At 39.4% G+C, this 17,218-nt stretch overlaps 1 protein-coding gene across 1 annotated transcript in view; it reads right to left on the bottom strand.

Annotated features, from left to right (window-relative positions):
• The window catches only part of MAP3K5 (mitogen-activated protein kinase kinase kinase 5), a 198,182-nt gene that overhangs the window by 60,506 nt on the left and 120,458 nt on the right, over positions 1-17,218 (bottom strand). Inside the window, exons 12-14 of the mRNA XM_082731758.1 lie at positions 13,050-13,099; positions 10,526-10,621; positions 7,734-7,815 (exon numbers count right to left, since the gene is read on the bottom strand). Of these exons, the coding sequence (XP_082587884.1) occupies positions 7,734-7,815; positions 10,526-10,621; positions 13,050-13,099 (228 nt within the window). The remainder of the gene's footprint in view (positions 1-7,733; positions 7,816-10,525; positions 10,622-13,049; positions 13,100-17,218) is intronic.

Genomic DNA, 17,218 nt, shown 5'->3' with positions numbered 1-17,218 from the left:
GAAGAATGTATAAACCTCCATGAGGCTGCCCTAGTTTTAGCTCCCCTCTGGAATCCAAAGCATCAAAAGACTTTTCTCTTTTTAAAAGATTATTTGTTAGGTATGGCAGATGATTCCTGATGAACAAAGTAGTCACAGTAAAAATTGAAAGGGCTTTTCATAAAACCAAAGTGACTGACAACCATTCCAGGGAGTACTTTCTACTTCATTTTAAAAATTTCTTCTTTCTATTCTGACCATATAGACATATAAATTGGAAAGGCAGGTTTGAGGAGACTAGCCTGGTCTATAAGTCAGAAAAAGTAGAACAGAGCTGGCCCTGGAAAGAAAAGGTGTGTTAAATTGGAAACGGAAAACATAAGGGGTGGAGGAAAGAGTGTTTAAAAAAAAATAAAAGGTAAGAATACACTGCTTATATACTCTGCATTCTATTTCTATTGCCATAGAAATAAGTTAGTGAATTAGATTGTTGCTAAGGGAAACAACTGCATTTTGAAGCAATGATGGGAATACTTCTAGAATCATCCCTCTATTGTTGCCTGCCCAGAACAATCTAAGTCTGGTACTGGAAAGGGAATCAGCGTAGGAAGACAATATTGACAAGGCCAAACAACAAAGTGGTGATTCACTTAGTTCCCGCGCTGTCGAGGGACCTACAGTAACACAGCCAACTTCCAAAGGCCCTACACTTCCCTCTGGGGCTTAATTACATTAGGTGAGTGGTCACCTCAAAGACCCAAAGAATAACTTCATCAATTTTCAGTCTGTATTGCCTTCTTAATATGTAAATGTCAAAAACATTAATAATGATTAGGAACATTAATAAAATGCTAAAAATGCTTAGGTTCAAATAACCAGTTTGATAGATCTCTTCTTCCAAGAGTTTACTCAAATATCACCTTCTCAATGAGGCTTCCCCTGCTTATTGGTCCAAACTTGCATGCTCTGTTACACTGTAACTTTCTGACCCCTTTCCTACTAAATTTTTCTCCTTAACACTGATCATTATCAAACATGTTATGCATTTTACTTATTTATGTTGTTTATTGCTGGTCGTTCACTAGGATGTAAGCTCAGTGAAGGCAGGGATTTTTCTCAAATTTTTCTCTGTTGTATCCCCAGCAGCTAGGATAATGACTACCACATAATAGGTGTGAATAAATATTCATTGAGTGAAGTGAATTTATAACTATCAATGTGGTATAAAGATGAGTTTAAGCTGAAAACATGTGAATCAATAGCGGCTGCATTAAAAACCTTTATCTAAAACCTTTTTGGCTGGCTTAAAGAAAGCCTCCTGAAAATACAGCTGCCAAAATCCCCTCTCTGGGAGGTTTAGGACCATTCGTACCTAGATGAGAAATGACATAAACAAAACCTTGCCAAAACGTTCTGTGCCTTCCACTTTTCCCTCATTAATTTCCCATGCATGCTTTTCCTTAAAGTCCTATGAAGGACTTTTCTCAGGAGGATAAGCAAAGGTAACTCAAGCTAATCAGAAGCCACTTTAAGTGCTTGCATGTATCTGAATAAACCTTGCCTTTTCTCTTGTTAATCTGTCTTTTGTCAGTTAACTTGCAGGCCCCCAATCACTGGACAGTTGATAGAGGAAAAAGTTGGGTTTTTTTTTTTTTTTTTCCCTTCCCAACAGAAGGAAAGAATGAGTGACAAACTGGTACTCATATCATACAGCACCGTAAGGGATATATTTTCTTAGTGCAGTAAATGTGGGCGTTGAGCTTCAGATATGTGCAAAAATAGAAATGGGATGTTAAAGACAAACAAACCAACGTGCTGATGATTCCAAATTGATTTCAATGAATTCTAAACCATAATTCACTGTTAATGTTTGTAAAGCAAATCATCAGAAAAGGAAATGGTAAGGTATTCCATCATTCTGCAGGTGTTTACGTCAAAATGTTCCTTTTATCTTGCTTGTCTCCACGCCTCAAGGGGTCAACTTTCTCTTTCTGCACACTAGAAAGTACATGGTGCACACGGGTGCACAGGGCCCGGCACTATGATTGCTTCAGGTTCAGGTCAGCCATGTGCCCATTTTGATGAAACAGTGAGGTACACATGAATATATGAGAAAGAGAGATAAAGAGGAAAAGGGATGGCAGGACGGAGGGAAAGAGAGAGAGAGAGGCAGAGGTTCGGAGAGGTGGAGTATATGTATGTATTTGGGAGAGGAGCGAGGCGGGAGACACACCATATTTTGTATTGAGGGCCAAAAGGACCTTGGTAGTTTGTGTCTAGCATTTTTTCCTCCAAGGAGATAAAAACAGAAAGAGATGAAAAGAGAATGAGTCAATAATGCCTTGGTTATGATATGCAGCTGGATTATGGTGTTCATTCTTTCACTTACTTAACCCTGAACAACTTCCGGGACAGTGTCACAGCACCTACTCTGTCCCTTCCAGTTTGAGCTTTATCACACACCACCTTCGAGCCCTTCCAAGCCTTCTGATCTAACTGAACTACTTCTGCTTGGATGCCTCATACCATGTGAGACTACATGATTAGAAAGGAAACAGAGCCACAGCCCTGTCCTGGGATGTCCATAGTCTGGCGTGGACTACAAAATTACAATGCAGTGAGAAGAAGTGAGGCAGAGGAGGGGCCCGGAATGCTAGGAGAGCAGAGGAAAGTGAAACGCGGTGTTGAGAAATGACACTTGACTTGCATCTCAAAAAATGAGGATGCAGTCACCAGGTGGGACAAAGAAGAAAAGGCATGTGGAGTTGGGCATCTGTGGATCAAGCCCAGGGGCAGAAAACCTTAGTCCTCTGCAAAATGGAAGAGTCTGGCCATCCCAGCCCAAAAGGTGGAAAGACAAGGCTATGTTCCAGCCAGAGGGCTGAGAACACTGTATCTGAGGAAAACTTCTACAGAGAGTAGCATCAAAGGTTTTTAATGAGGGGAGTCACAGGATAAAATCGTGTGAGAGATCTTTCTGATGATTACAGAGATGCATACTGATGGCAGGAGAGAGATGAGGCCACAGGAGAGATGGTAAAAACCTGAGACGGGGAATGACAGAGCGGATTAGGTAACTGGGCTGGAGACACGTTGTGGTGTGAGGAAGATGAGAGGCAGAACAGGAGTTTCTCCCAGGAGGCTGCTGGGTAGATGCCCAAGGTACTAGCGAAACTATGGAAGGCTGAGAACAAAATAGGGACCACAGCTGATACGTATTCGAACTCTTAGAGTTAACGGCAATCCAGTGTTCAATGATTTCAATATAACTTTACCGAACCATTAAATTATTTAAGATACAGATTCCTTGCCTTTCCATGTCAGAGGAAAGTCCTTTGAAAGTGGGACTGATCTGTATTTGAAATAACCTCACATAGTTTGTACTAAGCTTGAAAAACTACACGAATTTGAGCTAGGAAAACATATTTAAGGTGTTCTTGGTCCACTTGCACTTGAGGAATCCAATCATTTTAGCCTAGCCAAGACTATGAATTTTGTCCAAAGTTATAAAACTGGCCATTAGCAAAGTTAGAACGAGAGCCCACGGCTCTTGACCCCCACACAGCAATTTCAGTAGAGTCAGGCTTGATCAGTTGAAGAAGGCGGCAGACCATGACCTGAAGGAGGCTGAATTCCTCCCACAACTGTACTGCTTCAAAGAAACCTTATGAGTCAAATAAAAAAGAAAAGTAGATCTTAATACGGGCTTCAGATTAGAAGTCTGTCAAACATCCAGAAGTCTAGGGATTAACTTCAAATTTGTAGTTTATAGAACTATGTTGATAGTTGAAGTTTGCCAATGTTGACAACACCCTAAGTGAAGTCAACATTAAAGAATGTTTCACCTTTCCAACATTTTAATTTTGCTGTGGCCCTGGCTTCCCAAAGGCTTCAGAATAATTGACACATGCATTGAAACAACTTTAGTTCTATCCCCAGCTGAGGTGATGATAAGAAAGCAACTATTCTGCATATAAATCTTAATCGCCATGTAAAGATGGTCTCTAAGTTTACACTATCACGAATAGGAAGTAGAGGAATTATGTTTTGTGTGTCATTTAGGGGTTGATGGTTGAGTCTAGTTTGTGGTAATGAAATTAAAGAATTTTCTTTTTTTTTTTTTTAAAGATTTTATTTATTGATTTGACAGAGAGAGATCACAAGTAGGCACAGTGGCAGGCAGAGAGAGTGGGAGAAGCAGGCTCTCTGCTGAGCAGAGAGCCCGATGTGCGGCTCAATTCCAGGACTCTGAGATCCTGAACTGAGCTGAAGGCAGAGGCTTAACCCACTGAGCCACCCAGGCACCCCTAAAGAATTCATTTTCATCAAATATTTAGAACACCAATAAGATCGTTTTAAATTAAGAATGTTGAAGATATATAAGAAATGTAATCATGTAGTTATCAAAAGTTAGGCGAAAATGTAAGTTCAGACTATTTAGTGACTCATCTCCCCAAGGTGCTCTGGCTACAAAGGGACACTCAGTGAGAGGGAGAGTGAAGACAGACGTCCCAATGTTCACAGCCTGGATCATCACCGCAATCTCTGTTCATGACCATTGTGCCCACAGAACATTGCCACCCCATACTCCACCCAACACATGAAAGCCAGCAAGGTCACTTTTTGGGGTTTGATGGAAAACTACCCACAACTTATTTAAACATACTTATTTTAAATATGCTGGAATTCACTATATATGCTATACAGTACACTGGGAATACTGTAGAAGCCATTCTGTGTCCAAGATTTTAAATTATTCTGAGAGCATGGAAAGGGCAGAGTGGAAGAGTGTTTTTCTAACATTAAAAGAATTAGAATCCCTGTACTTCCTTGAGAGGGGTGAGTAGGAGCACTTTGATGCATCAGCAATACTGTGTAAGCTGGTTTCTGTGAGGTCCGCCCAGCAACTATAAAACCCTCTGGCTCTTCCTATGGAGAATCTGGAACATTCCCTTCCTTATTTGGTTGGTGACTGTTCTCAGTGCCTGCAGATGGACTGCCTGACCAGAAAAAGCCTCACACAGCCACCCTAGTTATTACTGTATCCAGATCAAAGGATCTTGGTTCTGTATCTTTGTGGAAGCTCTTTAAAAAAGTGATCTACTGGGACGCCTGGGTGGCTCAGTTGGTCGGACGACTGCCTTCGGTTCAGGTCATGATCCCGGAGTCCTGGGATCGAGTCCCACATCAGGCTCCCAACTCCATGGGGAGTCTGCTTCTCCCTCTGAACTTCTCCTCGATCATGCTCTCTCTCACTGTCTCTCTCTCAAATAAATAAATAAAATCTTTAAAAAAAAAAAGTGATCTACCTACCTTTTTTTTTTTTTTTTACATTATAGGAAACCAAGTCTTAGAAAAATCAGCTGGCAAAATTTATCACAAATTCTAAGGCTGTTAGGCCTGTTTTATGCTATGAATATGGTTAAAGTGGTTTCTGGAGTAGAGTCCAAACTGTGAATTTAATCAATTAAGAAGACTACGTTGTCTTATATGGTGACCACAACCTGGCTATGCTCTGTGTATTTTTGGTAAGATGGATTTAGTTCCTTAAAAAAGGGCAGAAAACACAGGATGGCTCTCACTGGTTTAAAAAAGCCAGCATTTTATGACATTGCAGAAGAACTTTATGGACTTTCCAGTACACCCACTTCAACATTTTATATTTACTAATAAAAGTATTTCATTTTCATTGTCTTTGCTACCTTTTACCTTGATCATTGCTGTGTATCAAGTGACTAAATTTAAACCAAATAAACACAAAGATAATGAGGTCTAATCAAGGACCACTGATGTAGGAACCAAGAGATCTAATTCCTAATAAAATCACTTGAATAAGAAAATAAAAGTTGTAAAATACAAAACATATACAAGTAAATATTATCTATTCCTCCTATAGGCAACAAGCTAATGCATGGGGAAAAAAATTTCCCCCCCAAATTAGGTCCTATCATTTTTTTTATAACTTTAATGAAAGAGCCTTAGGCTTACCTAGGAACATCAAAGCTAGAGAACTGCTAGATAATTATAGAACTTAACTCTGCACAGAGTTAACACTTGGTTATTATATTTAAATTCTCCTTCAACTGCTACCCTACGACTTCAGTGTTTTTATAAAGATTCTAGTATGTGGGATGACATTATCAAAGTGACCTAATAAATAAGAATGCCAGACAGGCTGGTGCTCTAGCTTCCTCAGTTTCACTTTAACATTAGAAATGACATTTTCAGCATTGTTTGGATTCTGAATTTTTTCTCAAGTCCAGCACTGGGCAGGGCTTAGAGAAGAAGCTGGCCTACTGTCACTCCTGGAGGAGGGTCAAGCACGGGGGTCAGCCCTCTTGGGATACTCCACACGGTCTTTACAGAGATGAAAGGCTCTTTATCACCGAGGAGTCATGACAAAAAAAGCAGGAATAGGTGTCTGCAGTGTCCTGTGTCCCTGAGGCAGAAGTCAGAGGGGAACAGCATTTCAGGTGACTGTATTCAATTAATCTTCTGTTGGTCCAGGTCCTCTGTGTAGCACACAGAGGAAGGCCATGGCCAGTCATGCCATTCAGAATTTTCACTGTATTTTGCTTGTCTGAATTGCACATATCTCAGAGGAGCATAAAAAAACGCGAGGGCACTGTGGCCTGTGTGTGGAGGGTAAATCAGCATCCTCAGAGATAAAGCACAGTTACTATCAGGTAAACCAAACATAAAAACTCAGTATTCCTAAGTAAGAGTTGTCCAATGTTTGCTTTTTAGCTTTTTTTTTTTTTTTTTTTTTAAGATTTATTTATTTGAGAGAGAGAGAGCACGTGGACAAGCCTGCCTCTATGAGCAGGGGGAGGGGCAGAGAGAGAGGGAGACAAGCAGATTCCCTGCTGAGTGGGGAGCCAGACATGGGGCTCCATCGTAGGACCCTGAGACCATGACCAGAGCCAAAATCAAGAGTTGGGCGCTCAACCTACTGAGCCTTCCAGGTGCCCTTTTCAGCTCTTTTTTAAAACAAGGAATTCCATAAGCTGCTTTCAGCATTAAGGGAAAGCTCACAGGCTCTAGCTCCTCCCCCATCATCACCACTTACATGTCCTCCCCCAATGCGTCCTCCAGTAAGACTTTAAATGTTCTTTTTTTTTTTTTTTTAAGCCATAGAGAAGGCTTGCCTTGGTGGCTCAGTCAGTTAAGTGTCTGCTTCTGGCTCACGTCATGATCCAAGTGTGCTGGGATTGAGCCCTGTGTCAGGCTCCCTGCTCACTGGGAAACCTACTTCTCACTCTGTCTGTCCCCCTGCTTGTGGTCTGTCTTTCACACTCTCTCAAATACGTAAATAAAATCTTTAAAAAAAATAAGACTCCTTGCCGAGCAGGGAGCCCAATGTGGGACTCTATCCCAGGACCCTGGGATCATGATCTGAGCTGTAGGCAGATGCTCAACCAACCAAGCCACCCAGGTGTTCAATAAATAAAATCTTTTTTTTTAATAGATTTTATTTATTTATTTGACAGAGAGAGATCACAAGTTGGCAGAGAGGCAGGCAGAGAGAGAGAGGAGGAAGCAGGCTCCCTGCTGAGCAGAGAGCCCGATGTGGGAGTTGATCCCGGGACCCCGAGATCATGACCTGAGCCAAAGGCAGCGGCTTAACCCACTGAGCCACCCAGGTGCCCCTCAATAAATAAAATCTTAAAACAAACAAACAAACAAACAAACAAACAAAAACCAAAAAAACACAGAGAAACTTTGTAAAATGAACATGCAACCAGAGTCATTACCTCCAAGGAGTCACCTTCACAATCACCTTCCTCCGTGCTTCTCCCCTTCTCCTCAGTGATGGTGTTCACCATTTCAAAAAACCTACAAGGACAGTTGGTATGTGGTCACTCAGAATACATCTGATATTAAATACAAGCAAGTATGTTCCAACGTGACTTCAGAGCCAAAAATGGGAACGAAGAGACTTTCTAAAAAATCAGACAATAAACTATCAATATCAACACAAAAAATAGGATTTTTCAAAAAGAAAAAGACAGGCTGGTAGAATTGTCCAACCTAATGCCTCACTTCAAACAACAATAATGTAATATAGATTTAGAACAATTAAGCTAGACAAATTCATAGAGATGTGAAGATTCTGGGACTTGGATGTCAGGCCAAGATTGTTAGTATTTGTGTGACTTGGGGCAAGCTCCTCCACCACTCTGAGCCTCACCCCTTCATCACAACAGAGTTTATAGTAGTATCTAACTTAAAGGTTGTTAGGAAGACTACTTGACCTAATACTTGTAAAGTGATTAACAGAGTGCATTTATTAAAATAAGCTACTATTGTTTTGCTGATGGTCATATTATTATTTAAAATGGGAATAACAAAAATACCCATAATCTGGAATAATGTCTCTAAATTCTGAGGTGATTATTTGATATAGTGTGGGCCACTACAGCATCTGACGTCAGTCATTAAATATTTTGCCTTTACTATCATAAATATGGTGTTCTGTAAACACAATCTGCAAAACACCAATATGAATTAGGAACAGCTGGCTTTTTTGGTGACATTCTCTTCAGGAACTCTTCTTGTGAAGTTTTTTATTTTGTTGTTGTTGTTGTTCTTCTTTTTTTTTTTTTTTCTGTAGATCATTTAAGAGCCAAGAAAAATAGTCACAACAAGAAACAGATTTGCTCCCTGTAACACTAGCTGTGTCTAGTCTATGCAGAGGGGTTCCTAACAGTTCACAAACTTAAAGCATGGGAGGCACTATGACTAGAGGCTGATGATCTCACATGTAGGTCACACACTGCATTGCCAGCCCAAGGGAAGAGCAGATTATGTGGGATAAGAAAAATCTACCTTCTATAACTCAGAACTTTTTTTTCTATCTCTGTACCTCTTTTTTTTCTGTACCTCTTTTTTTTCTGTACCTCTTTTTAATCCATTCATCCATCCATCCAGCCAGCCAGCCGTCCCCCCCTATCCATTCATCCATCCAACAAATACTCGAGTGTCTACTAGGATAAAAAAACTATTCGGCCTTTGGAACTGTGACAAGGAACAAAATAGACAAAGCCCATTTGGGAATTTGGAACCGATCTATGGAGTTTGCATGTGGTATCTACTTCCCTACTTTTCCTTTCTCTGTATACATTTCTTGTAGGTCACTGACAAGAAAAAGAAGTTCCCAAGTCTAATCAGAGTAATAGTATGCCCTACGGAAGGTTAAATATCCTGATGAATTAGAGACAAAGGCAAATTCAACCAAGAGGAAGAAGAAAGTGAAAAACCTTAAAAAAAAAAATCTGACTTTAAAGACAGACTTAAAGATCTGGGGTAAAGACTTCCATCAGCTATTCACACAAAGTTTTTATGAACATCTCTAAGCAGAATATAATACAGTGGGATGGGAACACCGTAATTTTTTGGAGCCTGGATTCTAGAGTTACATGTACTTGGTCCAAATCCCAGATGCTCATTTTTTACTATATATGATTTTAAGTTCATTGAACTGTTTAAGACTCTTTTCAATGAAGATGTTAATATTAGCTACCTAACAGTTTTTATTTGAAGATTAAAGCAGATATTAGATCTGGGTTATGTACTCCATAAATCTTGGCTATCATTATCATAAAAACAAATCAGTATACTTGGGAATTTAAGTAGAAAAGCAGACCATATGTGTGCTAAGAATTATTTCTTATTTCCAAATCCTTTTCTATATATTTTATAATAATAAAGATAAAACTATAACCATATAGTTCTATAGCTGACTATAGAATTACGGATTTATAAATTTCTTTTTGGTACCAAGATAAAAAGAACTATATATTGTAACTAGTATATTAGTCATTTACCATGGGCTCAGATGGTGATTATTCGAATAAGAACAGTACTCAGGAAAATTTTAAGTCTAAGCTGGCTTTTACCTGCACTTTGGTTTCTAAATTGTTACTCACTTGCCTGGGTCCCCATAGTCAGTCACTATGTCCTAAGGGAGCATGAAGTACTTAATTATCATCAGCTCAAGAGAAATACACCCAGGGAGGTTACAGTGCAATGCATGGATTTTTGGACTGTCTTTTATGGGTATAGATCAGATCACTGGCTCTTAACTCGAGCTGTACCCCCATCAGGAAATCCAACATAATTTGTCAAGGGTAGGGCCCAGGCACTTGTTAAAATGTACCAGCTGATTCTAATCTGAACCAGAGTTAAGAGTCCCTGTTCAAAGAATTCAAGAATGAAAATTTTGGTAATCATCTATTGCAATAAGTGAGCACTTTAAAAATGAGACATTAACAGTTGGTCATTAACTGGCAGGTCTTGGTTAATGTTTTATCTGTGGAAAAATAAAATATGACTAAGAAAAATCATGGTTTATTAAAGAGAGCTCTCCCCCCCTTCTCAGATTGTTAAACATACCCCATAATTATAAACTATTAAGCCAAATGAAATATTTATACAACCACACAGCCACAAATTCCTTATAGGAGCTACATGTTCACTCATTAATTAAAAGTAATGATCAGGTACGAACAGTATTTTTTATACCTAAACAATGGTGAATACGTACTTTTTACAATGCAGTTCTGTACAGAAATAGATTTGGAAATCGTCAGAATTATGAAGCACGTAGAGAAAACAGCATCGCTCTTCAAATTTAGAAATACTGAAAGAAACAAAAAGAATTATTCAGGGAAACAGCAATACTTCTATGAATGTGCAGTGCAAAATAAATAACTTATATCCAATCCCCATTATGATATCAATGTTGTTTATAACAAAAAGATATAATAAATAGCACTTGAAAAAGTGACGTTCCCCCCATACCACAATACTAAAATTACTTAAGAGTCTAAGAATTGTGCTCCTACTCATATCTGTGGGTGGGGTCGCTCCGGGGGGCTGTAAGTACACCTCCGTTATGTATCCCTCCAACCAAGCACAGGAAATTGTCCTGCCTGCTACAGCACCACACTGCAATACGGGAGAAAAGGCAGAAGTATGGAGTGGCTGACTTGAGCTCCGCGATTCTAGTTCTTTGGCATCTACAGAGCAGCGAAATGTTTCCAAAGCCAGGAAGGCAATGCGGGGAGGCAGTCAAAGCACCTCATGGATTGTAGAGATTTTAGAGGTGTGAGGAAATGTGAAACGGCACTTGGTTCTGACTCAGCATGCAATTTTATAGCAACTGAAATAATTTTGAGTCTACCATTCAGGCCATGCTGTTTTATGCCAAAGGTTAGCAAATATTTCCTGTAATGGACCAGAGAGTAAATATTTCAAGTTTGGGTGTTGAAGCAGTCTTAGGCAATACACAAATGAATGAACATGGCTGAGTTCCAATAAAACTTTATTTACAAAAACAGGCAGTGGCCAGATTTGGCCTGTGGACTCTCTTTTGTCAATTCCTATTTTATGCCTTTGCATCTGCTGTTCCTTCAATTTGGAATGCACATCATTTTTGACTTTTTAAAGAAATTCTATTCCTCATTCAAGGCCCAGCTTAGATCCTACCCTCTCCCTTCCCTACTTCTACCTTAAACAGAAAGACTTTCTCTTGTGCCTCTGTTCCTTAAACATAGATCTGTCATTTCTTGGCTCACTGTCAGCTCAATAATGACTGTGCAGTCCCTCCTTGTTAAATGTTCCACTGATGGGTTGTGAGCTCTTTGAGAGTGCGAGTCTTAGTCATTGTTGTATTAGCAGAATAGGACTCAACATTTGACATACAGCTGGTGCTCAATACATGCCTGTTGACTGAGCTGAGCAAGCAAGTTCTGAGATGATGCAAGACAAACTGCTGACTCAGGTTTTTGGTGTGTTTTACTTTTGTGGTTATCTCTTTATAAAGGAGGAAGCCAAGAAAAGTTAGCTCCCTCTGAAGACACACACTGCAGCTTAAGTTTCTCAACATATAAACCAGCAGGAAGCCATCTGGAAGGATTCTACGTATATGCTGCAAGTCACAACAGAAGTTTATGGAGTGTTGCCATATTTAATTTAAAAAATTTCATTGGAAAATAGATATGATAAGGTGGAATTTCTATTACTGTACTTTCCTAAACTGTTTAGAAATGCAGTAATAAATAACAATTGCCTTGCTAATGACTGGTTTTAAAAATTAAATATTAAGAGAGTAAAACTTTATTTGAGAAGGCATTGGTTGGAAAGAGAGCAAATGAGTCAGTCCATTATCTTGCTTGTTTCTCTGCAGATCCCTCAAGAGGTAACAGGTGGTTTTACCAGGCAAACTCCAATTATCAGTGACTCAGATGGCTCTACCAGTTCATGCTCCAACAAAACCAATTATTATTATGCCAAAAGCAACAGGGTATTGTGTAACCAGCCTCCAGAAATCTGTTTTTTCTCATTTCTCTTTATTATGTGGAGATAAATAGTAGTAAACACAAGTAATTTGGTTTGAAATTTCCAAGAGTTGGTTTAGCCTGAGCTTCTATAAAGTAAGTATTTAAATGTTTAACCAGTGGCTCTTGGTTCTGGAAAAAATCTCATTTCTAAATCCCAGGAAATAGCATTTCCTGACCTACTGGCTTTATGATGGCAACGTCAGAACAGAACTAAACTGAAGCGAGCCACTATAATCTCAAGAACACGTCATTAGCAGCAAGCCGAGGAAAAATTTTTAAAAAATGAATTTCTCATAGTCTCACTAATAGGTTATGTTAACTCTAGGACACAATGTGATCGATGGCATGTGGACTTTTTGGTTACACCTAAGAAGAGATTAGTTCCTGGCATCTCAAACGACTAGAAACCCATCCTAGCACATAAACCCACAGCTCAACCAGCTAGAGAGGACCCAGATAGCTCACTTTTATGGACACCATCATTCTGGTCCACAGTCCACATTTACCCCTCGTTCTCCACATCTGAAGCAGGTGACAGGCACAGAGTCAGTTCGACTAACAAAGCTTTGTTATAGATGTTTTCATAACAAAGACAGAAAAGGAGGCTGAGCATTTTCATCAAGAGAAGGGTTCTTCAAGTTCTCTGCATTTTTAAATCCTGACTAAAAGTTCTATTGTCTTCTAAGTAAAAAAAAAAAAAAAAAAAAAAGTACCAAGTAAACTTACCTCACTCCCCTGATAGAAGCAGCACTGAAATTCCACTCATGTATACCTTTCTAGAACACAGGGGAAGAACGACAAGAACAACAAACATTGAGTCATCCGAATGAAAATAACATAATTTTGTTTTATTATTTTAAAATAATATACACAGAATAATTTTTCCGAGTGCATAATTCTTTAATAATCTGGATGGAAATTGTAATTCATTTCCAAGCCACAAGGGTGATGTTTACACTGCTTAATAATTTCTGTACTTCAATAAAACCGCTTCCAAGAGAATCTAGGGGAATTCCTCTCATTAAATCCTAAAAAACTTGATCTTTAGCAAATTAACCTAATAACTGTCATGTCTTAATTTTTTAAATAAAAACCCAGTGATCAAGGTAATTCAATTATTATAGCTGAGTAATATTTCTTTTCTGAGAAAGAAAAACATTAATTTGAATAAAGCCTCTGCAAGGCTTTAGAGATGATTATTTCTGAATTATCTTTAGTTAAATTTTCAACTGAAATAGTAGTTCTATTTCTCCAGAAAATAATACACCAAGTATGTCTGTAGTACATGCATGCAGATAGTGTCTGTCATAGCTACAATGCATTATGACCTAATTTATGCAAAATTCAATATAGTAATAAATTTTGAACATAAAAATTTGATTATCATATGATAAACATGGGTGATTGCAGGGCCAAGATGAAAAAAATGTGGAAATTTATTTTTTGAGTTTATTACTCAAACTAAGTTTAAATTATTACATTCATGTCTTTAAATTAAATAAATTATGAATTGGATCACATTCCCTATAAAAATATGTCTGGTAACAGCACAGAATTGACAACAGAAATATTTTAGTAGAAATAAAGTAGTCGATACACATGTCCAAGTTTAGCAAGTGCTCTACAATAGTCCATTCAGATGGCCAATTCAACTTTGTAAATGGGAAACAACCAGGAAAACAAGCTCTTACCCACCCACTTAAAATACCGCCAGGAGCTTGAGGTCTTGGCTGGACTTGTGAAATGGGTAAGGAAGCCTGTGGCTCTGAGGTGGACCAGAACTCTCCTTTTGGCTGAAGCAAATCAAAAAGCCACAATTTATATCCATAGCACCTAGTTCTTTGCTAGGCCCATGCAACTTAAAATAAAAATAGAACCTCCCAAGCCCAAAGGAGATGTACGAAAAAACTAGTTTCAATGCACACCAGTCAGGTCACGGGTATGTGACCTGAATTAACACAGAGCAAATGTGCTTGCGCCCAGGAAAGGAAGGGACCATGGAAAGGTGCTCTTGGAATGTGGCTCTCTTTCACCAGAGTACAGAGGGAGTTAAATTAAAATAGCACCCTGCAGCTTCAGCTGGTAATATGGAAAGTTGGTTCTAAATCCTGGTGGCCTCAGGTGACCTTCTAAATAGATGGGACCCCGGAGCTGCAGCTGTTACCCGCATGCTACTTGCGTACAGTTCAGCCTTATCCTCAGAGCCTGTGTCCAGGATCAGGAGGTGGTGGCAGAAGGCACAGCTAGTAGGGCGCTTAGGCAAACATGCAACTGAACAGGGAAACTGGGAAACACCCACAGGACAACGCTGGTAAAATCTATCTCATATCAGCCCTATTCTGGGAACAGGCAAGGAGAGATTTCCCAGATAGATTGGGCTGGGTTTGTAGGAAAGGAGAGCCGCATTTCCAGAATGTTAGGTTACTGAAAGGTTGCAAGTGCTGCCAGTGAATGTTCTATCTTACTGGTGTGAAGCCCAGGGCCTGCGATGGAGATCTGGAATAAGGAGGCCCAGCTCCCCAGCGCCTTTGCTACTGGGACTTACCACATGGAGGCGCTGGTGAGCTACAAGGCCAACAGGTGCGGTTAAAAAGTTCCTGGGGCCTGTCTGGGAATCTGGGGAAAGGGATTGCCAGAGGCAGAGCTAGAATAATTAGCCTCAACAAGCCCCAGATGGACATTCAAGCTAACTGACTCAGCACAAGCACCATACTGTAGTAACTGGTTAGTGTCAGATCCTATGCCCTCGTCACTAGAGTTGGGACTAGGAGTTAACATTGAGCTAAAATGGCGGGAGTTCTCCATTGGCAGATACTGTTAGACAACAAACACACTCTTCCTTCTTTGCTAAGGAGAGCTGAATGTTGTCGGCATTCAGGTGGCCATGTTTAGCAATGAGGTGTAATGATTGGTCTAAATTGGCGATGTAAGTCCATTCTCCTTGCTAGTGATTGGTTTAGGCATGAACACATGGCACAATTTATGATACAAAAGGAGGGCCGGACCCTTTCCTTGGGAAGCTGTGTGTGAACTGATGCTTTGAGCTGCTATTTAAGACAAGGAAAGAAAAATCAAGAGCATATAGAGAAGCCACCCGAGAATTCTGATACTGTTCAACCACTGACGTATCGCCAGCATGATTCTCTGCCCCTGAGAAGTTCCTGTGATGTAACATTTCCTTATCTGTGAAGCCACTTTTAGGTGGGAGTTTTGTATCTAAAAGCATCCTTGATGGATGAGATGATCATATCATCAAAATCTAGAATCTGAGGTAATCATATTCCACTCATAAATTTCCTAGGTCTTCGCAGAGGGGCCATGGCTGGAGCCGGTGTGAGGTCAGCACCTCATATTCCACTGGGACCCTGCTGTCTGCTACATTTCCCTGAGAGACCACCAGACAGGACAGGAGTACTCAGACTCCACAAAAGGAAGGGATTCTAAACAACAACCATTTAAAATATCTTAGAAATGTTTCTCTTCCTCAGTCTAAGTTTTTCTTTCCTGTGCACATGCAGACATTTTTTCAAGTACTAACTTGACTTCAAACAACTACCAACCATTGAACAAAGGGAGAACTGTTTAAAGATTAGGATTTCAATTTATTTTGTCCTTGACTTAGAGTAACTCCCTAATAAGAGTCCTGAGACTCTTAGGAATTGGTATAATGATATTAACGTTTTGACCGCTGCAATATAAAGTATATACTAACTGTTCATTCCACATTTTAGAATGAAAATCCTGAGAGAAGGAGTAAAGAAATAAGTGATAAATGAAAAGCAACACGCTCTGCTCTATTCTTAGAAAAAAATTTAAAACTTTTTATGACAAGGGGTGCCTGGGTGGCTCGGTTGATTGGGCCTCTGACTCTTGATTTTGGCCCAGGTCATGGTCTGTTGGGGGAGGGTCAGGATTGTGAGCTCTGTGGGGAGATTGCTTGGGATTCTCCCTCTCCTTCTATCCCTCCACCCAACTTCCATTCCACAGCTTGCACTTGCGTGCGCTCTCTCTCTCTCTCAAAAATAAAATCTTAAAAAAAAAAAAAAAAACCCATCCTATGACAAAAAGAATCCATTTTTAGTTTAACATCAGATCTATACCCCTGCTATTTGTCTGTTATTAGTTATAGTTATTCCAGTTGCTTTAAACTAACATAATATTAGCAGAGTTATCTTATTTTTATTACTTGTCCTCATTCCAATGGTATCACTTCTATTTCAAACAGCACAGACAAAGATAGTGGTAATGAACATGCTATGGATAGAACCAGGGTTTGCGAAGAAACTGACATAACTTTGAAAATGGAAACCGATTTAAGAAAGCTTAAATTTTTGAACAAGGAGAATTTTTAGCACAGTGGGGACAATGCAAATGTAATTCTTCTTGATCAAAGATGGTAAAAGTGGAAACTGGACAACTCATGGCCCAATTCCATTACCTTTCTTAATGAGCTCTTTTACATCTTCATTTATTTATTTCTCAGTATAATATAAAAATTGTCCCTACAGTTGTCACAAAACATGAGAGTCAATACAAGGCTAACTTTATTCAACAAAGAACTTCCAGACAACTAGCTGGAAATAGTATTCATTTTCCAAAAATCTCTGGCTTACTTTCTGTTCTTTTTCTGTCTTCTGGCTGTCCACTCATTCTCCTGGCCCTGCTAATTGCTAATTCCTTTAGTTCCATTCTGTTTCCAAGTGTCCTTGGATAACCTTGCTCTTTCCAATCAAGCCTTTGAAAATCGCCTCTCCCAGATAATGTTCCTGTTTCCTAACCTCTTAGATTTTGTACTTTCTATGGATGATTACTTCTGCTTGTGAGAACATACAGGCATATACTTTAAAATAATGTAAATAAAACACTGTGTACTTTAAACAATGCGAACAACATGT

Source organism: Mustela nivalis (genome assembly GCF_964662115.1).
Source record: "Mustela nivalis genome assembly, chromosome: 5".
In the NCBI taxonomy this organism is placed as follows: Eukaryota; Metazoa; Chordata; class Mammalia; order Carnivora; family Mustelidae; genus Mustela; species Mustela nivalis.
The sequence above is the reverse complement of the archived record's forward strand: the minus strand, read 5'-3'. Positions and strand labels throughout refer to the sequence as shown.